This window comes from Ahaetulla prasina, chromosome 1, assembly GCF_028640845.1.
Source record: "Ahaetulla prasina isolate Xishuangbanna chromosome 1, ASM2864084v1, whole genome shotgun sequence".
NCBI classification, from domain to species: Eukaryota; Metazoa; Chordata; class Lepidosauria; order Squamata; family Colubridae; genus Ahaetulla; species Ahaetulla prasina.
In genome coordinates this window covers 373,198,733-373,225,401 of record NC_080539.1, presented here as the reverse complement: position 1 = coordinate 373,225,401, position 26,669 = coordinate 373,198,733, and the positions used below count along the sequence as shown (strand labels likewise).

The following is a 26,669-nucleotide window of genomic DNA, read 5'->3' as shown; positions in this document are numbered from 1 at the left end:
CTGAGATATTGGAACACTGCTGTCATGTCTCCCCTAGTCCTTCTTTTCATTAAACTAGACATACCGAGGTCCTGCAACCATTCTTCATATGTTTTAGCCTCCAGTCCCCTAATCATCTTTATTGCTCTTCTCTGCACTCTTTCTAGATGATAGGGAAACGTATAGATTTTAAACCTGAACTGTTTTTATAATGCATAATACCAGAAGAACTTGATAAACAAAGTAGATATTTAATATTGCATGTCTTAACAGTAGCCAGGATTTATATCCTCCAAAGCACCCAAAGGCAGGACAAGAAGCAATGGGTTGAAACTAATCAATGAACCAGTGGAACTACTTGCCTCTAGTTATTAAGAAGAGATTGGATAACCATTTGTCTGGAGTGGTGTAGGGCAGGGGTCTCCAACTTTGGAAACTTTAAGACTTGTGGACTTCAACTCACAGAGTTCCTCAGCCAGCTTTGCTTCAACTTTGAAGTTGAAGTCCACAAGTCTTAAAGTTGCCAAGGTTGGAGACCCCTGGTGTAGGGTTTCCTGCCTGAGCTGGGGGTTGGACTAGAAGACCTCTAAGGTCCCTTCCAACTCTTGTTATTCTATATTCTATATATTCGCACAATATTGGAAAAATGGAGAAAGGCTGCGAGATGAGGAGATAATTGGGAAGATTGTGCAGAAATGGGTAGACTTACATTAAAAACTAAATAGAAAGAATATTATCAGACGTGGAACTTATTTTACTTATTTTACAATTAATCAGTGGAACGACTTGCCTGCAGAAGTTGTAAAGCTCCAACACTGGAAATTTTTAAGAAAATGTTGGATAGCCATTTATCTGAAATAGTGTAGGGTTTCTTGCCTGGGCAGGGGGTTGGACTAGAAGACCTCCAAGGTCCCTTCCAACTCTGTTGTTGTTGTTGTTGTTGTTGTTGTTGTTGTTGTTGTTGTTGTTATTATTGGCTACTAGTGGTTGGGGGAAAGGGGTGGAGATTAAGAATGTAATCTGTATTGTTAAGCAAATTAAATATCCAGACAACACGATGTCTATTAAGCACTAACAAATGTAAACAATAGGAAATTAAGTAGATAGATCGATAGACAAAGATAGTGTTGTGGTCTGTCAGATAGATAGATAGATAGATAGATAGATAGATAGATAGATAGATAGATAGATAGATAGATAGATAGATAGATAGATAGATAGATAGATAGATAGGCAGGCAGGCAGGCAGGCAGGCAGGCAGGCAGACAGACAGACAGACAGACAGACAGAATTTTTGTTATTGACCAAGTGTGATTGGATCCACAAGGAATTTGTCTTTGGTGCATATGCTCTCAGTGTACATAAAAGAAAAGATACCTTCATCAAAAATTCTAAGGTACAACACTTAATGATAGTCATAGGGTACAATTAAGCAATCAGGAAACAATATCAATATAAATCATAAGGATACAAGCAACAAAGTTACAGTCATAAGTGGGAGGAGATGGGTGATGGGAACGATGAGAAGATTAATAGTAGTGCAGATTCAGTAAATAGTTTGACAGTGTTGAGGGAATTATTTGTTTAGCAGAGTGATGGCCTTCGGGAAAAAACTGTTCTTGTGTCTGGTTGTTCTGGTGTGCAGTGCTCTATAGCGTCGTTTTGAGGGTAGGCGTTGAAACAGTTGATGTCCTGGATGTGAGGGATCTGTAAATATTTTCACAGCCCTCTTCTTGATTCGTGCAGTATACAGGTCCTCAATGGAAGGCAGGTTGGTAGCCATTTTTTCCCCAGCAATTCTAATTATCCTCTGAAGTCTGTGTCTGTCTTGTTGGGTTGCAGAATCAAACCAGACACTTATAGAGGTGCAGATGACAGATCAATAGATAGATCGATAGATCGATAGATCGATAGATCGATAGATCGATAGATAGATAGATAGATAGATAGATAGATAGATAGACAGACAGACAGACAGACAGACAGACAGACAGACAGACAGACAGATAGATAGATAGATAGATAGATAGATAGATAGATAGATAGATATAAAAAGAATTGACCCCCATTCTTCACTTCCATCCAACCAAGTGAGCTTAAAAACTTTCCCAGTCAAATTCAAAGGAAAACTAGGAGGCAGCGGAGAAAGACCGAGAGGGGGAAAAGTAGAAATCAGATGATAAATTGGTCGGACAGGGGGGTCATCCAAGGGGAGATCTATCTTAGCAACTGGCATCTTCATTCCCGCAACCAAACGCTAAGGGAAAGAGGATGTGTGGGGGGGAGGCAAGACAGGCAGTTGGGTGGATTTTGGAAACAGATCAACAATAGAACGGCAAGCGGTATGGCCCGGGGTTCAAGCTATTCGGACGCTAGCTGTCTTTATTTGGGTTTGGTTGTTTTTTTTTCACCAAGCGATACGGTGAATTTCTTTGGCCTAACGGCTTAATATTCTTCATATCCTTGAAATTTTTTGCAGGTGGTGCGAAGGGCACGCCGCATGGAAGCCATGACCCCCGCCTGCCTGCCTCTCGTCTTCCTACTGCTGCTGGAGAGGACATCTCGCGCCCACTTCCCCGAAGAATCGGGGCCCATCAGCGTCGCTCTGGAGGACTGTAAGTGAACCTGCGGGAGAGGCTTTTGCCATCTGGGGGTTCTCCAACTGGTGGCATTAAGGGAATCTTGCAAATCTGAAAGTATTCCCCCCCCCACATTACTTATGCACCTCAAGAAACTAGGGAAGGTCCCCCACTCCAAGCAGAGATGGGCTACTGGGGGGTTCGCAGGAGAACCTCTAGCTAAGATTCTGGGCAGTTTGGAGAACCCCCAAATCTCACTCCTGGCTGGCCCCACCTACCCCACCCCGCCCCGCCCCTCCAAGGAGTCCCCCCACGGCTCGTTTTGGATGCAGGTAAGTGCAGGGCATGTGCGGAGGCTCGGGGAGGGCAAAAAAACCCAGGCCTATTGAAAGTTTGGGAACTTCCAGTGGGCTTCCGGAGCCTGGGGAGGCAATTTTTGCCCTTCCGGAGGCTCAAGGAAAGACTCTGCAGCCTGGGGAGGGCAAAAATCCCCCCCTCCGGCGCCATGGTGCAAGAGGCTGACTAGGCCACACCCACTATGGCCACGCCCACCCAGCAACCTAGTAGAGAACCCCTTTTCTAAACTTTTTGAAGCCCACCCTTGCTCCCAAGACATTATCCGCCCCTCCATTCAGTCCCAGCGGCCTCTTATCCAATTGTTGCCTTATCTCCAGCTCTTCCTCCTGTCTCCCAAGGCCATTCGCACAGACTATGACAACTTTGCGTGGAGGGGAAGCAGTGGATTTCCGTCCAAACCTTAATCCTACACTCATCAAAAAGCACCTTGTATTTTCCTCATCCTGAGGTTGGATAACCAGGCCAGGATTCCTTTAGGAACTGCCCAGTACCAGTAGACCTTGCCTTACAACAGTTTGTTTAGTGACTGTTCGGAGTTACAACCGCACTAAAAAAAAAAGGGACTGGTTTTCAGACTTACGACCGTTGCAGCATCCCCACGATCACATAATCAAAATTCAGACACTCGGCAAGTGACTCATATTTATGACGGTTGCAGTGTCTCGGGGGGGGGCGGGTCGCGTGATCTCCTTTTGCGACCATCAGAGTCCAGGAGAAAGCCCGGTTCGCTTAACAACTGGATTACTAATTTAACACCTACAGTGAATCGCTTTAACAACTGCTGTGGGAAAGGCCGTAAAATGGGGCGAAAAGCTCACTTAACAACGGTCTCGCTTAGCAGCAGAAATGCTGGGCTCTATTGCGGTCGCAAGTTCAGAACTACCTGTGATTTCCCACCCGTCTTTCCTTTGATTTCCCACAGACGTGAAACAATATGCGGTGTTCGTGGGCAACGGACTTGGCCGGTTCGCCAGCCAGGACGGCGGGACCGAGCGCCTCCATATTCAACGGATGCTGACCATCAACCGGACTCTGTTTATCGGAGAGAGGTAACTGGACGCTGCCCATTTTTAGTGACTTTTCTGTGGCGTCTGACATCTGGAACTTTCCCTAGCGATCGGCTGGTACGATCTAGAATAGAATAGAATAGAATTTTATTGGCCAAGTGTGATTGGACACACAAGGAATTTGTCTTGGTGCATATGCTCTCAGTGTACATAAAAGAAAAGATACGTTCATCAAGGTACAACATTTACAACACAAATGATGATCAATATATCAATATAAATCATAAGGATTGCCAGCAACAAGTTATAGTCATACAGTCATAAGTGGAAAGAGATTGGTGATGGGAACTATGAAACGATTAATAGTAGTGCAGATTCAGTAAATAGTCTGACAGTGTTGAGGGAATTATTTGTTTAGCAGAGTGATGGCCTTCGGAAAAACTGTTTTTGTGCCTAGTTGTTCTGGTGTGCAGTGCTCTATGGCGCTGTTTTGAGGGTAGGAGTTGAAACAGTTTATGTCCAGGATGCGAGGGATCTGCAAATATTTTCACGGCCCTCTTCTTGATTCGTGCAGTATACAGGACCTCAATGGAAGGCAGGTTGGTAGCAATTATTTTTTCTGCAGTTCTAATTATCCTCTGAAGTCTGTGTTTTTCTTGTTGGGTTGCAGAACCGAACCAGACAGTTATAGAGGTGCAAATGACAGACTCAATAATTCCTCTGTAGAATTGGATCAGCAGCTCCTTGGGCAGTTTGAGCTTACTGAGTTGGCGCAGAAAGAACATTCTTTGTTGTCCTTTTTCAATGATGTTTTGATGTTAGCTGTCCATTTGAGATCTTGCGATATGATAGAACCCAGAAATTTGAAGGTTTCTACTGTTGATACTGTGTTGTCAAGTATTGTGAGAGGTGGAAGTATGGAAGGGTTTTTCCTAAAGTCTACCACCATTTCTACGGTTTTGAGTGTGTTCAGTTCCAGATTGTTTTGGTTGCACCACAAGGCTAGTCGCTCGACCTCTCGTCTATATGCGGATTCGTCATTGTCTCGAATGAGACCAATCACTGTTGTGTCATCTGCGAACTTCAGTAGCTTAACAAATGGATCATTGGAGATGCAGTCATTGGTATACAGAGAGAAGAGAAGTGGGAGAGCACACAGCCTTGGGGGCCCTGTGCTAATTGTACAGGTATTTGATGTGATCTTGCTTAGCTTCACCTGCTGCTTCCTGTTTGTTAGGAAGCTTGTGATCCACTTACAAGTCTGTTCCGGTACCTGTAGCTGGTTTAGCTTAGTTAGAAGAATGTCTGGAATGATGGTATTGAATGCTGAACTAAAGTCTACAAAAGGACCCTTGCATAGGTCTTTGAGACTCAAGATGTTGTAGGATGTAGTGCAGAGCCATATTAACAGCATCATCTGTTGATCTATTTGCTCGGTATGCAAATTGCAAGGGGTCTAAGAGCGGATTCGTGATGGTTTTCAGGTAGGAAAGCACTAGCCTTTCAAAGGTTTTCATGACTACAGATGTTAGAGCAACTGGTCTGTAGTCATTCAGTTCCTTGATGGTGGGCTTCTTCGGCACTGGGATGATGGTAGAGCGTTTGAAGCAAGAAGGAACATAGCACATCTCTAGTGATTTATTGAAAATATGGGTGAAGATGGGGGCCAATTGGTCAGCACAGACTTTTAAGCAAGAAGGAGTTATCTTGTCTGGGCCTGGAGCTTTTCCTGGCTTTTGTCTGTGAAATAGGTCCTGCACTTCCTTTTCTGTGATCACTAGAGGTTGTGAACCCAATGAAATGGGGTCAGTTGTAGGAGGCTTGGCTGTTGTTGGTGTGTCTGAGATGGGGGTTGTGGAGATAGGTGGCTGTAGTTTCCTTTCAAACCTGCAGTAAAACTCATTCAGGTCATCTGCCAGTTGTTGATTACCTTCAGCCTGGGAAGGAGGTTTGCCATAGCCGGTGATATTTTAAGTCTAAGACAGACTGCCTCTGGCAGTGGAGTTTCTATCCATTTCTACGCTGTTAGGTTTAGCAGGGTGGGGTCGCTACATGATACAGGGCACTGTTGAATATTTCAGCGGGTCTGGGAGAGGTCGGGAAGCTTGCAATACGAGCTTGGGTAGAATTGAGTGCAAAGTTGTCAATATGACTAAAATAACCGCCTTGAATCAAATGTCGTTTTACAGAGCAATCCAGAGCAAAGTTTCTCAGTCTGGGTCACTTTAAGAGGCCTGGACTTCAACTCCCAGAATTCCCTAGCCTGCCATACAGACTGGAGAATTCTGGGAGTTGTCCACACGTCTTAAAGTGACCCAGATTAAGAAATACCATTCTAGAATATTAATATATTGGTTCTGTGTTGTATTGTGTTGTGTTGTGTCTGGTATGGTGTGGTGTGGTGTGATGTAATGGCTGGGGAATTCTGGGAGTTGAAGTCCTCCAGGCTTAAAGTGGCCAAGGTTGGAGACCCCTGGTTTAAAAGACCACCCACCCCCGGCACATAGAAGAGCTGTGTAGAAACTAGGATCCTGTCCTCCTACAAACCGGAATTAAGCCATTATTGGTGGGAAAGAGGCTTAGGTTCATTCAGGGATTCTACCATTCAACCTTTCTCTGCAGAGCTAGAGGCGTACTGCCCAGCAAGGTTCTCTTCACACGCTCAGAGGCTAGTGGCTTTGGGAGCAGGCTGAGGCAGGCAGCTTCCAGGGACCCTGCTCCAGATTCAAATGAAGCCCTTGGGTTGGGGGTCCGCATCCCAGACTCGCAAGTCTGGATTCTTCCAAGTTTGCAAATGCTCTAGATGCTGCAAGGCAGGGGGGAAAAACACTCTGTCCATGCACCGGTTCCCTCTCATTCGCTTCCGAGGAGGAGGCTTTGCTTTTACGATGACGGCTTTAAATCCCTGGTCTGCAGCTGGCACCATGGGGAGAGGGAAAAGAAAGGCTTCTGTAATCCGAGGCGATCGCATAGCGGCCTGATATCGGAGCAAGCAGGCCGGAGGATGGAGCCCGGCGGCCTGCTGCGTTACCATGGCAACCCCCAGACCACGGGAAGCGCCTGAAAAGGAGAACCAGGAAAGCGAGACAAATTAGCAATGGTAGTCAGGTTGCAGCAGGAGATTTTCGGAAGCGGTTGCAGAAAAGAGGTTGCCCGAAAGAGATCGGCATTATGGGAAAAGTTGGCGCTTTCCCCCCATAATGCCCCTTTCGGGTCGGCACACACCCCTCCGGGAGTGAGGTCTAGCGACTTGTGGCGTCTCCTGAATAAGGTTCCCGCCTCCCGCCTCCCTTCATTGGTCTGACAACTCAGCGGAACTGCAGGTCTCTGAGGCCAACGGCATGAGGACTAGCACCTTGGCTGGGCCAAAGAGACGTTGAGCAACGATGACACGGTCTCTCTGGGGTTGCCATCAGGCATGCTTTTTCGACTACCCATCGTGCCCAGCAGAGCCTGGGAACATGGTCTTAAGGGAGATTCAAAGGGCGGATGAAGGTGGAAACTAATCAAAGAGAGAAGCAACTTAGAACTAAGGAGAAACTTCCTGACAGTTAGAACAATCAATAAGTGGAACAACTTGCCTCCAGAAGTTGTGAATGCTCCAACACTGGAAGTTTTAAAGAAAATGTTGGATAACCATTTGTTTGACGTGGTGTAGGGTTTCCTGCCTGGGCAGGGGGTTGGACTAGAAGACCTCCAAGGTCCCTTCCAACTCTGTTATTATGTTATGCTACAAGAGTAGCCATTCTAATGATCCTCTGAAGTCTGTGTCTGTCTTGTTGGGTTGCAGAACCGAACCAGACAGTTATGGAGGTGCAGATGACAGACTCAGTAATTCCTCCGTAGAATTGGATCAGCAGCTCCTTGGACAGTTTGAGCTTTCTGAGTTGGCGCAGAAAGAACGTTCTTTGTTGTCCTTTTTTGATGACGTTTTTGATGTTGGCTGTCCATTTTAGGTTGTGAGATATGGTGGAACCTAGAAATTTGAAGGTCTCTACTGTTGATCCTGTGTTGTCTAGTATTGTGAGAGGTGGAAGCATGGAAGGGTTTCTCCTAAAGTCTACCACCATTTTTTTTTTTTTTTACATTTATATCCCGCCCTTCTCCGAAGACTCAGGGCGGCTTACACTATGTCAAGCAATAGTCTTCATCCATTTGTATATTATATACAAAGTCAACTTATTGCCCCCCAACAATCTGGGTCCTCATTTTACCTACCTTATAAAGGATGGAAGGCTGAGTCAACCTTGGGCCTGGTGGGGCTTGAACCTGCAGTAATTGCAAGCAGCTGCTGTTAATAACAGACTGTCTTACCAGTCTGAGCCACAGAAGCTACGGTTTTGAGTGTGTTCAGTTCCAGATTGTTCCGGTCGCACCACGAGGCTAGTCGTTCGACCTCCCGTCTATATGCGGATTCATCATTGTCTCGAAGGAGACCGATCACTTTATCTTACAACCATGCTGTCCTGGTCCCACAATCTTTGCAACAATTGCCGAGTTTTTTATTTATTTTATTTTTATTTTATTTATTTTGTCACAACAATATATGTAGGAATCATACAAAAGATTATATAGTATATAAACATATATGGGTAAATATAAGGAGGTATAAGCATATATATATAGGAAGAAGAAAAGAAAAACAATAGGACAGGAACGGTAGGCACGTTTGTGCGCTTATGCACGCCCCTTATGGTCCTCTTAGGAATGGGGTGAGGTCAATAGTAGAAAGTTTTTGGATGAAGCTTTTAGGATTATGGGAAGAGACCACAGAGTCAGGTAAAGTGTTCCAAGCACTGATTTCACCGGCTTCACAGCCCCTGGCCCTGCAACCCCTTGCCGAAATCTGGGAATTAATTAATTTAGGTTTTGAAGGGATCTTTCCGCGTCACGTTAATGGCGCCACAGGACCTCGGAGAACTGGAGGTTTCTTCAGTTGCCATTCTTCGTGTCCCAGATACGATCAATCGGTGCGCATACGAGAGGTTTTCGGTCTCGCAACGTAAGAAATAAGGACTTGCAGGGGGGAGTTTCCTCGGGGGCAAATCCTCGTCTTTTTCCAGCTCAATTAGGCTAACGTATTGCCGTCGGCGATGTGAAAAATCAAATCGCGCAGAATCCTAGAGATTGGCTGAGAGGGGAAATTTCCCCCCCCAAAAAAAAAATTCTGTGGTTTGAAAATTAGGTCCCCAAAGTGAACCTGTCAGAAGAGAAAATTTAGTTCAGCCGTAAAAAATGTGTTTTTAAAAATAGTCCTTCTCAGGAACAATTCCTTAGAGTTTCTCTTTAGAGAGAAGTATACTTACTTCTTCGTTTATCCTTCCTTCCCTCCTTCCTCCTGCCCTTCCTTTTTCTTCTTCTTTTCGACTTCCTATCTCCCCTTCCTTTTCCTCTTTCTTTCCCCCTCCCTCCCTCCTTCCATCTACCTTCTTCCTTGCTTTCTTCCCTCCTCTCTCTCTCCTTTCCCCTTATCTCTTTTCCTTCCTGCCTGCCTTCATCCCTCCTTCCCTCCATTCTTTTTTTCCTTCCTTCCTTCCTCCTGCCCTTCCTTTTTCTTCTTCCATCGACTTCCTATCTCCCCTTCCTTTTCCTCTTTCTTTCCCCCTTCCTCCCTCCTTCCACCTACCTTCTTCCTTGCTTTCTTCCTTCCTCTCCTCCTTCCCTCCATTCTTTTCCTTCCTGTCTGCCTTCATCCCTCCTCCCTCCTTCCTCCCTTCTTTTTCCTTCCTTCCTGCCTGCCTGCCTTCCGATCTTCCTGCATTCTTGTCTTCCTTCATCCCTCCTTTCTCTCCTCTCTTTCCTTCCTGCCTTCATCCCTCCTTCCCTCCATTCTTTTTTCCTTCCTTCCTTCCTCCTGCCCTTCCTTTTTCTTCTTCCATCCACTTCCTATCTCCCCTTCCTTTTCCTCTTTCTTTCCCCCTTCCTCCCTCCTTCCCTCTACCTTCTTCCTTGCTTCCTTCCTTCCTCTCCCTCCTTCCCCTATTTCTTTTCCTTCCTGTCTGCCTTCATCCCTCCCCCCCTCCCTCCCTCCTTCCCTCCCTTCTTTTTTCCCTTCCTTCCTGCCTGCCTGCCTTCCTATCTTCCTGCATTCTTGTCTTCCTTCATCCCTCCCTTTCTCTCCTCTCTTTTTCCTTCCTTCTTCTTTCCCTTTCCCTCCCTCCTTCCTCCCTCCCTTCCTCTCTTCCTTCTTTCCTCCCTTCTCTCTTTCTTGTCTTCTTTCTTGCCTCCTCTCTTCCTCCCTCCTTTATTCTACTTGATTGATATGGCCACCCATCTCAAGTACACTTAATTTATCCCTTTGTCAAATTTATACAGCCACCCATCTCACAAATGTGACTCTGGGCAGTGTACAATAAAATCAACAATTCAAACCATCTTAAATAACCATTAAAAGCCATTAAACCCAAATCTAAACAACATCGTGGGAGGAAATACATGACTCTGAGCAACTCACATCATTAAAAACAAATATATATACACCCAGACACCCACACACACATACAGTACAAAAAAATAAGAGCATGAAAATACACAGCTGGTGAAGATTCATTAAAAAATACTCTTCACATAGCCGAGGGTCATATTCATTAGATAGATGGTTATGTAAATTTGTAGGATGGGATGGGATGGGATGGGATGGGATGGGATAGAATAGAATAGAATAGAATAGAATAGGATAGGATAGGATAGGATAGGATAGGATAGGATAGGATAGGATAGGATAGGATAGAATAGGATAGAATAGGATAGAATAGGATAGAATAGGATAGAATAAGGAATAAAGAATGAATAGGTGTTGTTAGTTGCGAAGTCCCATCACGACCCCATGGACAACGTTCCTCTAGGGCCTAGGCCTTCCTGTCCTCTACCATCCTCTGGAGTCCATTTAAGCTCAAGCCTACTGCTTCAGTGACTCCATCCAGCCACCTCGTTCTCTGCCGTCCCCTTCTTCTTCTTTTGCCCTCCATCATTCTGAGCATTAGGCTCTTCTCCAGGGAGTCCTTCCTTCACATTAGATGGCCAAAGTATTTGAGCTTCATCTTCAGGATCTGGCCTTCTAAAGAGCAGTCAGGGTTGATCTCCTCTAGGACTGACCGGTTAGATCGCCTTGCAGTCCAAGGAAAAGAGAGAATGGAATGGAATGGAAAATAGAATAGAATAGAATAGAATAGAATAGGGGGGCAGAGGTCGGCCCCATGGCGCCTCACTTGTGGGATGCCTCGGGGTCTGTTCTCTCACCTCTCCTGTTCAACATCTATATGAAGCCGCTGGGTGAGGTTATCCGTGGTTTCGGGGTGGATTATCATCTGTACACTCAGCTGTACATTTCCACCCCGAACCACCCCAACGAAGCCGTTGAGGTGATGGGCCGGTGTCTTGAGGCCGTGCGGGTCTGGATGGGGAGGAACAGGCTCCGACTCAACCCTTCCAAGACAGAGTGGCTGTGGGTTCCGGCGTCCCGGTACAGTCAGCTTACACCATCGCTGACTGTGGGGGGAGAAGTACTGACCCCCAGGGAAGGAGTGCGCAACTTAGGCGTTCTCCTGGACGATCGGCTGTCCTTAGAGAATCATTTGACAGCCGTCACCAGGGGAGCATTTTATCAGGTTCACCTGATTCGCCAGTTGCGCCCCTTCCTTGACCAGGACGCCTTACGCACGGTCACTCACGCCCTCGTCACTTCCCGCCTGGACTATTGCAATGCTCTCTACGTGGGGCTCCCCTTGAAGAGCACCAGGAGACTCCAACTAGTCCAGAATGCGGCCGCGCGGGTGATAGAGGGAGCACCACATTGCTCCCACATAACACCCATCCTGCGCGGCCTACACTGGCTGCTGGTAGCCTTCCGGGTGCAATTCAAGGTCTTGGTCACCATCTTTAAAGCGCTCCATGGCTTAGGACCGGGATATTTACGAGACCGCCTTCTGCCGCCGATTGCCTCCCAACAACCGGTGCGCTCCCACAGAGCGGGCCTCCTCATGGTGCCGTCGACCAAACAATGTAGGTTGGCGACCCCCAGGGGGAGGGTCTTCTCTGTGGCTGCACCGACCCTGTGGAACGAGCTTCCTCCGGGTTTACGACAACTCCCTGACCTCCGGACCTTCAGAAGGTGAACTGAAGACCTTATTATTTCAGCGAGCTGGACTAGCCTAAGAATAAATCATTTTAGTTACATTTTAATTCGTTTTTAATCGGTTTTTACCGTTTTAGTGATTGGCTATTATAATATTTAGTTTTAATTGGGTTTTATATTGCTTATTTATTATATTGTTTTATTTTAATATGCCTGTGAACCGCCCTGAGTCCTACGGGAGATGGTGTGGTATAAAAGTATGATAAATAAATAGATAGATAGATAGATAGATAGATAGATAGATAGATAGATAGATAGATAGATAGATAGATAGATAGATAGATAGATAGAGTTGGAAGGGACCTTGGAGGTCTTCTAGTCCAACCCCCTGCATAGCCCAGAAAATCCTATCTTATTTCAGACAAATGGCTGTCCAATCTCTCCTTAAAAACTTCCCGCGATGGAGCATCCACAACTTCTGGAGGCAAGCCGTTCCACGGACTAATCGTTCTCACCGTCAGGAAATTCCTCCAGAGTTCTTAGATCGCTTCTCTCCTTCATTAGTATTTGCATGCTCTCCGGTGCCTCATTCTGCTGACTCCGGAGGGGGAGGCCTGGCCAACGCAGCTTGGCCAAACTGCTTCTTTCAAGCCGCTCCGTCTCCTTTTAATGGGGATGGATAAAAGTTTAAAGAAGGACAGATGTGCGCAAGGTGGAGCCAATTCCCTGGAGCGTACCTTGCCCTCGAATTGCAGCGGCAACAGCCGCTCTGGAGGTGAAGCTGAAAGACATTGGCCTCGTGCTATAATTGTCTGGCCCGAGAAAGATGATGGGCATTAGATGGAACACCAAAGCAGTTCTTTCAATCATCCGTCGTATGTTTTAGCCTCCGGCTCCCTAATCCTCTTTGTTGCTCTTCTCTGCACCCCTTCACATCCTTTTTGTATCGTGGTGACCAAAACTGGGTGCAATATTCCAAGTGTGGTCACGCTTATCACTTCTTGTGGTCTTGATATTGTAGGAAGCCCCCCTTTTCCCCAGATATTCCCCAATATTCCCCAATATTTTGGGGAATATTAAAAGAGGCGGAATGTTCTATTTCCCCAAAAAGGAGCAATGGAGAAAAATCGTAACAAAGGCAGAAAGCAGTCCCGACAGCCTCCAGCAGATGCTTGAAGTCTTTAGAGATGGATATTTGGTGCCTGTTAAGAAATCTAGCCCAGCCTATTCCCAAACAAAACACCATCAGCTCCAATTAATGGGATTAAGAATTTACCTCCCACCACCACCACCACCCTGCCACCCAGATTCTAAGAACAGGACATGACGTTTAGGACGTAGTAGGATTAACCCACGAACATTAGAATAGCAAAAGGCACAAGGCTCACTACATTGCACAACACCCCTGGAGCTTCTCAAAATCCTCGCGCTCATCAAACCAACTGGTCAGCTGTCCCAGAACTACATGCTGTTGTTGGTTCTGCTCCTCCATAAAAGGAATCCTTCTTTCCAAACAGCCTCCATTTTATTTCTTTTTCCCGGATTGGAACCGGGACCGGATTTTTCTTCCTACAATATTATCCCTCTGTTCATACGGCCTAGGATTGTGTTGGGGTTTTTTTTGGGGGGGGGGGAGGCTAACTCTGAGGTTTTAATGGGTCTCTTTCAGTGGTGGTATGTAGCTGGTTTGTACCGGTTTGGGCGAATCGATAGCAGAGATTGCGGGTGGGCCTGCCCACCTGCCCTGGCGTAAAGATGTCCTATTTAGCCACATTTTCGAGGCCGGGCGCTTACATGGAAGGCACATGCACGTGGCGAACCGGTGATAAGAATATGGGAAACCCACTGCTGGTCTCTTTGCCGAAAGAGAGGCCTGTCAGCTGGTGCTACATTCAAATGATTAATGAGGCAGGAGAAAAAATGTTTTTTTTCATCCACACCTGGAGAGGCCTGCTATCCCCTAAAGACGTGCAATTCAAGAATTCAGATTTTCCATCAAGCAACCGGCAGGCTGGGAGAAACAAACCTTTTGCACGAATTTAAAATCTCAAAACAGGGCAAGGAGACAGGATATCCATGCGCCCTTTAAGTTCCGACCTCAGGTTTTAAGGGCGTGGGACGTTCTCGCTTTGCAAACATTCTTTAAAAATTGCGGACTGCTTCGGTCTTTGTTTCTTTGTGATTGTTTTAAAGAAGGCTTGTTTTAATGAAAAGAAGGACTAGGGGTGACATGATAGCAGTCTTCCAATATCTCAGGGGCAGCCACAAAGAAGAGGGGGCTATTCTCCAAAGCACCAGAGGGCAGGAGAAGAAGCAATGGGTGGAAATTCATCAAGGACAGAAGCAACTTAGAACTAAGGAGAAATTTCCTGACAGTGAGAACAATTAATAGTGGAACAACTTGCCTTCAAAATAATAGTGAAATTTTATTTACTACTGGCTTGGTGGGCATGGTGTGGCTTGGTGGGCGTGACAGGGGAAGGATACTGCAAAATCTCGATTCCCACCCCACTCTGGGGCCAGCCAGAGGTGGTATTTGCCGGTTCTCTGAACTACTCGAAATTTCCGCTACCGGTTCGCCAAACTGCTCAAAATTCCCGCTACCGGTTCTCCAGAACCTGCTGGATTTCATTCCTGCTTCAGAAGTTGTGGGTGCTCCGATACTGGAGGTTTTTAGGACAACCATTTGTCTGAAAATGGTATAAGGTCTCCTGCCTGAGCAGGGGGTTGGACTAGAAGACCTCCATGGTCCCTTCCAATTCATTCTGTTATTCAGTTATTCTGTACTGTTCCAATATCTAAGGGGTTGCCCGCAAAGAAGAGGAGGGGGGGGTCCACCTATTCTCCAAAGCACCTGAAGGCAGGACAAGAAACAACGGATGGAAACTCATCAAGGAGAGAAGCAACCTAGAACTATGGAGAAATTTCCAGACAGTTAAAACTATTAACCAGTGGAACGGCCTGCCTTCAGAAGTCGTGGAAGTTTAAGAAGAGACTGGACAGCCATTTGTTTGAAATGGTTTCGGGCAGGGGTCCCCCAAACTTGGCAGCTTTAAGACTTGTGGACTTCAACTGCCAGAATTCTGGAGAATTCTAGGAGTTGAAGTCCACAAGTCTTAAAGCTGCCGAGTTTGAAGACCTCTGGTCTAGGGTTTCCTGCTTAAGCAGGGGGTTAGACTAGAACAGGGGTCTCCAACCTTGGTCCCTTTAAGACTTGTGGACTTCAACTCCCAGAGTCCCTCAGCCAGCAAAGCTGGCTGAGGAACTCTGGGAGTTGAAGTCCACAAGTCTTAAAGGGACCAAGGTTGGAGACCCCTGGACTAGAAGACCTTAATAATAATAATAATAACAACAACAGAGTTGGAAGGGACCTTGGAGGCCTTCTAGTCCAACCCCCTGCCCAGGCAGGAAACCCTACATCATCTCAGACAGACCCTTCCAACTCTTGTTATTCTGTTAAATATGGCCTGGTTGTATTTGGGGCGATCTCCAAACGTTGACCAAGAAAGAGGAAATGCAAAGTTATTCGTCTCAATGAGTTTCATTTTTTCCGCCCTCTCCCACTTGTCTTTCTCCGCAGGGATAATTTATACCGGATCAGCTTGGAATCTGCTACAGCCGGGGAGATGCGGTACCATCGGGTGAGTGCTGGAGTTTTCCCCTCCTGCTGGTAAATTGGAGATTAGAAAGAGAACAACTGTAAAGAATATTATCATTGCATTTTAGCATATTGGTTACGGCTGGCTTTGCTGACTTGAGTTAATCACCAGGAGACGGTGAGTTCTAGTCCCGCCTTAGGCATGAAAGCTGTCTGAGTGACTTTGGGCCAATCACCAGGAGACGGTGAGTTCTAGTCCCGCCTTAGGCATGAAAGCTGTCTGAGTGACTTTGGGCCAATCACCAGGAGACGGTGAGTTCTAGTCCCGCCTTAGGCATGAAAGCTGTCTGAGTGACTTTGGGCCAATCACCAGGAGACAGTGGTTTTTAGTCCCGCCTTAGGCATGAAAGCCAGCTGTGTGACTTTGGGCCAATCACCAGGAGACGGTGAGTTCTAGTCCTGCCTTAGGCAGATAAAGTGAAGAGTTGTGTTGTGTTACAATTACAGCAAGTCTAACCGACAAATCCTCAGTAAATACAGGTTGCCTTCCATATACAACTGTAATTAACCCCCAGTGAGGCATTAGCTTAACATGGTTATTTATTAATATTATTTTATTACAGGCGGTCCTCGACTTACAACTGTACATTTAGTCACCGTTCAAAGTTGTAAAGCCCCTGAAAAAAAGCGACTTACGTTTTTCACACTTTGCGGCCATCCCCACCGTCACATGATCAAAATTCAGACTGCTGGGCAACTGTCTTTGCATTTACGACCGGTGCCGCATCCCGTGGTCACATGATCCCCTTCTGCAACCTTCGGACGAACAAAATCAACTGGGGAGCCATATTCACTTAACGCCCGTGTGACTAACTTAAGGACCGAAGTGATTCCCTTAATAACGGTGGCAAGGAGGGTCGTAAAAAGGAGCAAAACTCACTTAACAAATCCGTTGTAACGGAACGGTCAATAACTCAGCATTTAGCTGCCAGACGTTTACCCTGGATTTAGCATTTTTCAAGGGATGCGGTGCAGTGGTGGGTTTCAAGTTTTTTTTTTACTACCGGTTCGGTGGGCGTGGCTTGGTGGGCGTGGCTTGGTGGGCGTGGCAGGGGAAGGATACTGTAAAATCTCCATTCCTTCCTAATCAGCTGGGATTCGGGAGGCAGAGAATAGATGTGGGCGGGGCCAGTCAGAATTTTTACTACCGGTTCTCTGAACTACTCAAAATTTCCGCTACCGGTTCTCCACAACTGGTCAGAACCTGCTGAAACCCACCTCTGACACGGTGGCTCAGTGGCTAAGACACTGTGTTTGTCGATCGAAAGGTTGGCAGTTTGGCAGTTCGAATCCCTAGTGCTGCCGTGTAACGGGGTGAGCTCCCGTGACTTGTCCCAGCTTCTGCCAACCTAGCAGTTTGAAAGCAGGTAAAAAATGCAAGTAGAAAAAATAGGGACCACCTTTGGTGGGAAGGGAACAGCGTTCCGTGCGTCTTTGGCGTTGAATCATGCCGGCCACATGACCACGGAGACGTCTTCGGACAGCGCTGGCTCTTCGGCTTTGAAACAGAGATGAGCATCGGCCCCTAGAGTCTGGAACGACTAGCACATATGTGCGCGTAAAACCTTTACCTTTACCTAGCATTATTCTCTACCTCTCGAGTCCTTCCAAAGAACCTGGGATAGGCAGGTGTGGGTGTTTAATAATATTAAAGATAGGGTTGCAGTATGTAAGCTATTCCGAGTAAAACTACCTTTTGCAGTTGACTGTTGGAGATTTTCTCGGTGCCGATTCTGTTCAAGTGGTGCTCCACTTGCTATAAATTATTATTATTATTATTATTATTATTGTGAATCAATTGCAGCCCACCACCACTCAAAGAAATTCTTCTTTTTCTGTATATACCCTCTAAAGCGCCTGTCCAGGTGGCATTAGACAGGAATAACTGCCTTTTTATTGCTATTTTTCGAGATTGTTTGGGCTGTTTTAATTCTCCTGTCACTTACCGCCAGTAATTTAATTTTCCAGTCGCTTCGTCAGGTTGAAATATTCACGTGCGTCTGTTTTAAAAATAAATTGTCCATTCCTTCTTTTTTCTTATTTATCAAAGAGAGGGAGCTATCAGAAAAATCTCATAAAAAGTAAAAAGCATTTTTGCACGCTCTCAAAGGGAATTTGGAGAAATATATTTGCTACGTGCATTTGAATAGAAACTTACCTTGTTTTGCACTTTTGGAACAATTCAAGAAGTGTTTGCAAGACTGGATTAGCAAACATTAGAAACAAATATGTACATGCTCAAAAGTATTTATACGACAATATAATTAATATAATACAATACAACACAATATAATTAATATATATTGTACTATATACAATACATGCATGCACATACATACATACACATGTATATGTGGATGCAGGCATGTGGTGTTGTGACCTAGGCCCAAGTAGTTATTACCAGACACAATCAGTCCTAAACAAACATATCTTATTAGAACAGCTGAGAATTACTTCATTCTCAGCTTTGTCCAAATTAAGTCCAAAACAAATCCTTCAGAAAAAGTCCTTCAGCCTTATCACAAACCTTTGTCCTCTTTGGCACCCTGCCAAAGGCTTTTCTTGGCAAAGCCCCGCAAAGTTCAGAAGCAAGAGATTCCAGATAGAAACAAATGTAGCAATGTTGCTTTCCTACAAAGAGCCCAAGAGCCATTGCTGCTCTTTTAAGCCTTATGGGAGGGGCCAATCATCTCCTGGCCTTACTCCCGAGTCGTCCTTTTTGCTTGAGCTGCTCTTGCCTTCTGGCAGCTCTTCACATGCGTGCACTAGGAACAGGCTCCTCCTGTTCCTTTGCTTCTCTCCTGTTGTGTCTTGCCCGCCCTCAGAGCCGCCGGGGCTTTCTTACCTGCTCCCCAACACTGAGGAATGTATGCCTTCCGGCCCAAGTCCTGGCTCCATGCCCCCACAAACTGCAGAAGAAGGAGCATCTCCCTGCCCCAGCCCTGACTCCATGCCCAGGCAAATGGAGCAGCTAGACCCCTCCCCCTCCTCCACAGCAGGTGAGCCTGAGGAGGGTTTACTCCCAAGAACAGCTGATTGGGTGACCTCGCATCAGAAGATTGGAGGCGGAGGCAACAGAGGAAGGAGGGCAGGCCTTAATGAGTGCTGAGTCATGGAGCCACACCCCATGGCCTATATAAAGGAGCTACTTTCTGGCAGTCTCTGAGTCAGGCAAAAGTCAAACTTATCTTGCTGAAGTCACTTACTGGTCTCCTGCCTGCTCTGAGGACTTTGCTAGGACTTTGGGCAGAGCTGCAGAGGCAAGCCTGATTCGGATTTCCCGGACCCAGCCGTCAGCGGAGGAGTGGGACACGACATCTCCTGTCTGCCTCTGGAGGCTCCAGGGTCTGCGCATCACTCCCAGATGGCCCTGGTCCCATCTCTGCCTCCGACGCAGAGCCCTTGTCTGGGCCTTCCCCTGACTCCAGGACTGGCCCATTGTCCTCCCCACCCTCCTCACTGTCCAACTCCGCTGCCAGCTCCGCAGCCTGCTGGTGGACCACAATATGTAGATGTATGTATGTATATATATATATATATATATATATATATATATATATATATATATTTGTTTTCTGAGGCTTTTGCGGGTGTTTGTATGTAGATCTTTGGTTATTCGTGTTTTCTCCCGCGTAAAATTGGAAGTGTCTTGGCAACGTTTCGACGAAGTCTCATTCGTCATCCTCAGGCTTCAGCTTCGTGCTTCTGGGAGTCACACATTGCTCCCAGAGCGCACGAGCGAATGGGACTCATCGGCGTGCCCTCCATGTGAACCGACAACTAAAGATCTACATATATATATATATAGATATATATATATATAGATATATATATTTGTTTTCTGAGGTTTTCACGGTGTTTGTATATAGGTCTTTGGTTGTTGGGTTTTCTCCGTGTAAAATTGGAAGTGTCTTGGCGACGTTTCGAAGTCTCATTCGTCATCTTCAGGCTTCAGCTTCGTGCTTCTGGGAGCAATGTGTGATCGCAGCTGTTTCTTCCTTTTAACTGCTAGTGGGGTTTGAACTGATTGGGTGGGAGCTTGGCTGTGCTCTGATTGGATGGGGTTTTGTGCTCTGATTGGCTGGGGTGTGTCCTGTGTTGGTGGGGGCTTGGTTGTGCTCAGTCTAGTCTGTTGCAGGGGATTTGAGCTGGTGAGCTGCATAGCTGTTGTTTGGCTTTGTGGTCGTGCTACATCTTCATAGTGGGTGTCAGTCTGCTGCATGTATGGATTGGAGGGTTTGAAATGGCTAATGTTGCAGCTGCGGTCTGGCTTCTGGTCCTTGGTCGTGCTTCATGATCAGTGTGGGTTTGGGTCTGCTTTCTGGGTGGATGTGCGGTGGTGACATCCTGTGTGGACCTCGTGAGTGTGGGTCTGGTGTCATTCCTCGTGTTAGGGACTCGTTTGTCAATAAGGCGGGTTTCCAAATGGCTGGTAGGCGGAGGTGTCATCTCGTTTGTTCATGCTGTGTGGGCGTTTTCTATCTCAATGGCTTCTCTGATTATTCTGTTGTTAAAGTGTTCAGTTTTGGCGATAGTTCTGGTCTTTTAAAGTCAATATCATGTCCTGTGACTTTAAAGTGTTGGACCAGGGAAGAAGTTAGTTCCTCTTTTTGAATGAGTTCTTGTGTTCTTCAATCGTGCACTTATTCTTCTGTTGGTTTGTCCAATGTATGTGGTGGGGCAGGCGGTGCATGGGATTTCATATACTCCTTGATTTTCTAACTCAATTTTGTCTTTGGGGTTTCTTAGGATGGTGGATATTTTTCTGTTTGTGCAGAATGCTGTCTTGATGTTGTGTTTGTGGAGGATCTTGCTGATTCTGTCTGTGGTGCCTTTTATATATGGGAGGAGGGCTGTGCCGTTTTCTTGTTCTCTGTCTTGGATTTTAGTGGGGGGTTCTTTTTGGATTAGCTTGGTAATCTTATTTGTTTGGAATCCATTGGATGTTAGTACGTTAGTGAGAGTGTCTAGTTCGGGTTTTAGGTGTTGTTCATCAGCTAAGCATTTTGTTCTGGAGATGAGTGTCTTGGCTACGGAGTTGATCTGTGCTGGGTGGTGGTGTGAGAGTGCGTGCAGATAGCGGTTTGTGTGTGTTTTCTTCTGGTAGATGGTGTGTCCTAGGGAGCCATTGGGTTTTCTGTAGACTAAGACATCCAGGAAGGGGAGTTGGTTATTAACTTCTGTTTCCATGGTGAACTGTATTTTGGGGTGTAGGCTATTCAGGTGTGTGAGGAAGTTGTCAAGTTTTTCTTTCCCGTGTGGCCAGATTATTGCATTATATTAAATATATTGTTATAGTAATACAATATAATACACACAATACAAACTTACAAATACGCACGTGTATATGTATATCTGCCAACCTAGCAGTTCGAAAGCAGGTAAAAAATGCAAGTAGAAAAAATAGGGACCCCCTTTGGTGGGAAGGTCACAGTGTTCCGTGCGCCTTTGGCGTTGAGTCATGCCGGCCACATGACCACGGAGACGTTTTCGGACAGCGCTGGCTCTTCGGCTTTGAAACCGAGATGAGCACCGCCCCCTAGAGTCGGGAACGACTAGCACGTATGTGCGAGGGGAGCCTTTCCCTTTATATGTATATCTCTCTATGTATGTATGTACAGGTAGTCCTTGACTTACAGCCACAATTGAGCCCTGAATTTCTGTTGCTAAGCAAGTCATTTGTTAAGTGAGTCTTGCCTCATTTTAAGACCTTCCTTGCCACAGTTGTTAAGGGAATCAGTGCAGTTTGTTAAGGTAGTAACACGGTTCTTAACTGAATCAGTGCTTCCACATTGAGTTCGCTGGTCCATAAGGGGAATCATGTGATCCCGGAACACTGCAATCGTCATAAATACGAGTTACCAAGCATCCAAATTTTGATCACGTGACCACGGGGATGCTGCAACGGTCCCAAGGGTGAAGAATGGTCGTAAGTCCCTTTTTTTTCAGTGCCTGTTGTAACTTTCAACGGTTACTAAATGAATGGTTGTAAGTTGAACACTATTATACGCGTACAGGCGCCTGTGTAAACTATAGCTATCCGCCCCCGCATCTTGGTGTGTCTACAAAAATAACCGTATTTTCCGGTGTATAAAACACATTTCCCCACAAAAAAAGTGGATGGAAATGTCTGTGCATCTTATACAGCGAATGCTGCCAAAGCCCCACCCACCCTCTGGCCCTTACCCTTAGGCCACTGCCTCCCAGCAATTTACCTCCTTGCAGCAAAGAGCCTGGTCAGCTTCAGCACAGCCTGATTTAGCAGAAGCAGCTGATCGGCGGTTGGATCGGCCTCCCAGAATACCGCCTATCAGCTGTTCCAGGGTGGGGAGGATCATCGCCACCAGTCAACCCCAAAGCTGCCCATCGCGGATGCCGGCTATCGCCACCTCCGTGCGCTCCATTTTCAGCCACTGCGTGTCCCATTTTTGGCCCGTTCCAGGTGGCGGGGATAGGCGGCGGCAGCCGCAGTACTTGCGGCCTGGAATGGGCCAAAAACAGGACATGCAGAAGCCAAAAACAGGGTGCATGGAGGCCGAAAACAGGATGCACGGAGGCCGAAAATGGGGCATGCGGAGACAGCGATAGGCGGCAGCAGCGACGGGCGTTGGTGATCCCCGCAGCCTGGAACAGCTGATAGACGGTATTCCAGAGGCCAATCCAACTGCCAATGAGCTGAAGCTGAGCAGGCTGTTTGCTACAAGGAGGTAAATTGCTGGGAGGCAGAGGCAGATTCCCCCCACCCCCTTGTTTTCCTCCCCAAAAGCTAAGTGCATCTCATACTTCGGAGCGACTTATAGTCTGAAAAACATGGTAAATATTCTTGATGGAAAATTGCAGACACAGAACGCATGTCTCCGGCAACAGGCTTCCAAATTGAAACGCCTGTGTTTGTAAAACTGTTAATAGCCAAATTGCAAACACGAGCAATGCAAGCGGAAACCGAACCAGCTGAGGCAGGTGTGGGTGTTTAATAATATTAAAGATAGGGTTGCAGTATGTAAGCTATTCCGAGTAAAACTACCTTTTGCAATTGACAGTTGGAGATTTTCTCGATGCCGATTCTGTTCAAGTGGTGCTCCACTTGCTATAAATTATTATTATTATTATTATTATTGTGAATCAATTGCAGCCCACCACCACTCAAAGAAATCCTTCTTTTCCTGTATATACCCTCTAAAGCGCCTGTCCAGGTGGCATTAGACAGGAATAACTGCCTTTTTATTGCTATTTTTCGAGATTGTTTGGGCTGTTTTAATTCTCCTGTCACTTACCGCCAGTAATTTAATTTTCCAGTCGCTTTGTCAGGTTGAAATATTCACGTGCGTCTGTTTTAAAAATAAATTGTCCGTTCCTTTTTTTTTCTTATTTATCAAAGAGAGGGAGCTATCAGAAAAATCTCATAAAAAGTAAAAAGCATTTTTGCACGCTCTCAAAGGGAATTTGGAGAAATATATTTGCTACGTGCATTTGAATAGAAACTTACCTTGTTTTGCACTTTTGGAACAATTCAAGAAGTGTTTGCAAGACTGGATTAGCAAACATTAGAAACAAATATGTACATGCTCAAAAGTATTTATACGACAATATAATTAATATATATTGTACTATATACAATACATGCATGCACATACATACATACATACATACATACATACATACATACACATGTATATGTGGATGCAGGCATGTGGTGTTGTGACCTAGGCCCAAGTAGTTATTACCAGACACAATCAGTCCTAAACAAACATATCTTATTAGAACAGCTGAGAATTACTTCATTCTCAGCTTTGTCCAAATTAAGTCCAAAACAAATCCTTCAGAAAAAGTCCTTCGGCCTTATCACAAACCTTTGTCCTCTTTGGCACCCTGCCAAAGGCTTTTCTTGGCAAAGCCCCGCAAAGTTCAGAAGCAAGAGATTCCAGATAGAAACAAATATGTACATGCTCAAAAGTATTTATACGACAATATAATTAATATATATTGTACTATATACAATACATGCATGCACATACATACACATGTATATGTGGATGCAGGCATGTGGTGTTGTGACCTAGGCCCAAGTAGTTATTACCAGACACAATCAGTCCTAAACAAACATATCTTATTAGAACAGCTGAGAATTACTTCATTCTCAGCTTTGTCCAAATTAAGTCCAAAACAAATCCTTCAGAAAAAGTCCTTCGGCCTTATCACAAACCTTTGTCCTCTTTGGCACCCTGCCAAAGGCTTTTCTTGGCAAAGCCCCGCAAAGTTCAGAAGCAAGAGATTCCAGATAGAAACAAATATGTACATGCTCAAAAGTATTTATACGACAATATAATTAATATATATTGTACTATATACAATACATGCATGCACATACATACATACATACATACATACATACATACATACATACATACATACATACATACATACATACATACATACATACATACATACATACATACATACATACATACATACATACATACATACATACATACATACATACATACATACATACATACATACATACATACATACATACATACACATGTATATGTGGATGCAGGCATGTGGTGTTGTGACCTAGGCCCAAGTAGTTATTACCAGACACAATCAGTCCTAAACAAACATATCTTATTAGAACAGCTGAGAATTACTTCATTCTCAGCTTTGTCCAAATTAAGTCCAAAACAAATCCTTCAGAAAAAGTCCTTCGGCCTTATCACAAACCTTTGTCCTCTTTGGCACCCTGCCAAAGGCTTTTCTTGGCAAAGCCCCGCAAAGTTCAGAAGCAAGAGATTCCAGATAGAAACAAATGTAGCAATGTTGCTTTCCTACAAAGAGTTCGCTGGTCCATAAGGGGAATCATGTGATCCTGGAACACTGCAATCGTCATAAATACGAGTTACTAAGCATCCAAATTTTGATCACGTAACCACGGGGATGCTGCAACGGTCCCAAGGGTGAAGAATGGTCGTAAGTCCCTTTTTTCAGTGCCTGTTGTAACTTTCAACGGTTACTAAATGAATGGTTGTAAGTTGAACACTATTATACGCGTACAGACACCTGTGTAAACTATAGCTATCCGCCCCCGCATCTTGGTGTGTCTACAAAAATACCGTATTTTCCGGTGTATAAAACACACTTCCCCACAAAAAAAGTGGATGGAAATGTCTGTGCATCTTATACAGCGAATGCTGCCAAAGCCCCACCCACCCTCTGGCCCTTACCCTTAGGCCACTGCCTCCCAGCAATTTACCTCCTTGCAGCAAAGAGCCTGGTCAGCTTCAGCACAGCCTGATTTAGCACAAGCAGCTGATCGGTGGTTGGATCGGCTTCCCAGAATACCGCCTATCAGCTGTTCCAGGGTGGGGAGGATCATCGCCACCAGTCAACCCCAAAGCTGCCCATCGCGGATGCCGCCTATCGCCACCTCCGTGCGCTCCATTTTCAGCCTCTGTGTGTCCCATTTTTGGCCCGTTCCAGGTGGCGGGGATAGGCGGCAGCAGCCGCAGTACTTGCACCCTGGAATGGGCCAAAAACAGGACATGCGGAAGCCAAAAACAGAGTGCATGGAGGCCGAAAACAGGATGCACGGAGGCCGAAAATGGGGCATGCAGAGACAGCGATAGGCGGCAGCAGCGACGGGCGTTGGTGATCCCCGCAGCCTGGAACAGCTGATAGACGGTATTCCAGAGGCCAATCCAACTGCCAATGAGCTGAAGCTGAGCAGGCTGTTTGCTACAAGGAGGTAAATTGCTGGGAGGCAGAGGCAGATTCCCCCCACCCCCTTGTTTTCCTCCCCAAAAGCTAAGTGCATCTCATACTTCGGAGCGACTTATAGTCTGAAAAACATGGTAAATATTCTTGATGGAAAATTGCAGACACAGAACGCATGTCTCCGGCAACAGGCTTCCAAATTGAAACGCCTGTGTTTGTAAAACTGTTAATAGCCAAATTGCAAACACGAGCAATGCAAGCGGAAACCGAACCAGCTGAGGCAGGTGGGAAGATTGCAAACAACAGAAACACGAGAACAATTCCCAAGAAAAAGGTGCCTTAATTTTCAGCGGTGGGATGGAATTGTTTTTTGTTTTTTTGCGGCTTTGAGATGCATTCGAGGAGATTTAAAACTTGCATTTTAAACAGTTTATCTATATATTTTTCCTTAACATACTGTACATATGTGCTTTATGAACAGTGTATTGTCTGGGTCAGTTTGCTTACAGAGTAGTATATAATATAATAATATCCAAAAACTTTCTACTATTGACCTCACCCCATTCCTAAAAGGACCATAAGGGGCGTGCATAAGCGCACAAACATGCCTACTGTTCCTGTCCTATTGTTTTTCTTTTCTTCTTCCTATATATATGCTTATACCTCCTTATATTTACTCATATATGTGTTTATTTACTATATAATCTTTTTGTATGATACATACATATATTGTTGTGACAAAATAAAATAAATAAAATAAAATAAATAAGTAAGACATACCTAATACCAGCATTTTTCCAATTTCTACCGTCTACTTCTATTGGCCAACCATTGCTAAAATAAGTCCCACGTTTGCAGGGGTGGGCTTCAAAAATTTTAGCAAGGAGTTCTCTGCCTGGTTGCTGGGTGGGCGTGGCCAAGGTGGGCGTGGCCTAGTCGGCCTCCTGCATCACAGCGGGGGAAGGGCAGGGGTGAAATCTACTTACCTTCCTTACCGGTTCGGAAGTGCTCCTGGACGCGTGTCACATACGCGCGCAGCCCTGCGCATGCACAAAACCTTCTGCGCATTATGTTAAAACTAGGAAGTAATGGCATCCGGGCAGGTGGGCAGAGTTTTGCTCCACCATCACTACCGGATCGCTGAACCAGCGGCCATGATTGCTACCGGATCGTGCGATCCGGTCCAAACCAGGAGCATTTCACCCCGGGAGGGCTGTTTTTGCCCTCCCTGGGCTCCAGAGGTTTTTCTTGAGCCTCCGGGTGGGCGAAAACAGCCACCCCAGGCTCCAGAGGCCCTCTGG

At 45.7% G+C, this 26,669-nt stretch overlaps 1 protein-coding gene across 1 annotated transcript in view; it reads left to right on the top strand.

The window, feature by feature from the left end:
• SEMA6B (semaphorin 6B) overlaps nt 1-26,669 on the top strand; it is a 246,084-nt gene that overhangs the window by 149,884 nt on the left and 69,531 nt on the right. Inside the window, exons 2-4 of the mRNA XM_058163625.1 lie at nt 2,461-2,594; nt 3,838-3,964; nt 15,577-15,637. Coding sequence (XP_058019608.1) covers nt 2,480-2,594; nt 3,838-3,964; nt 15,577-15,637 — 303 coding nt within the window. The 5' untranslated portion in view covers nt 2,461-2,479. The remainder of the gene's footprint in view (nt 1-2,460; nt 2,595-3,837; nt 3,965-15,576; nt 15,638-26,669) is intronic.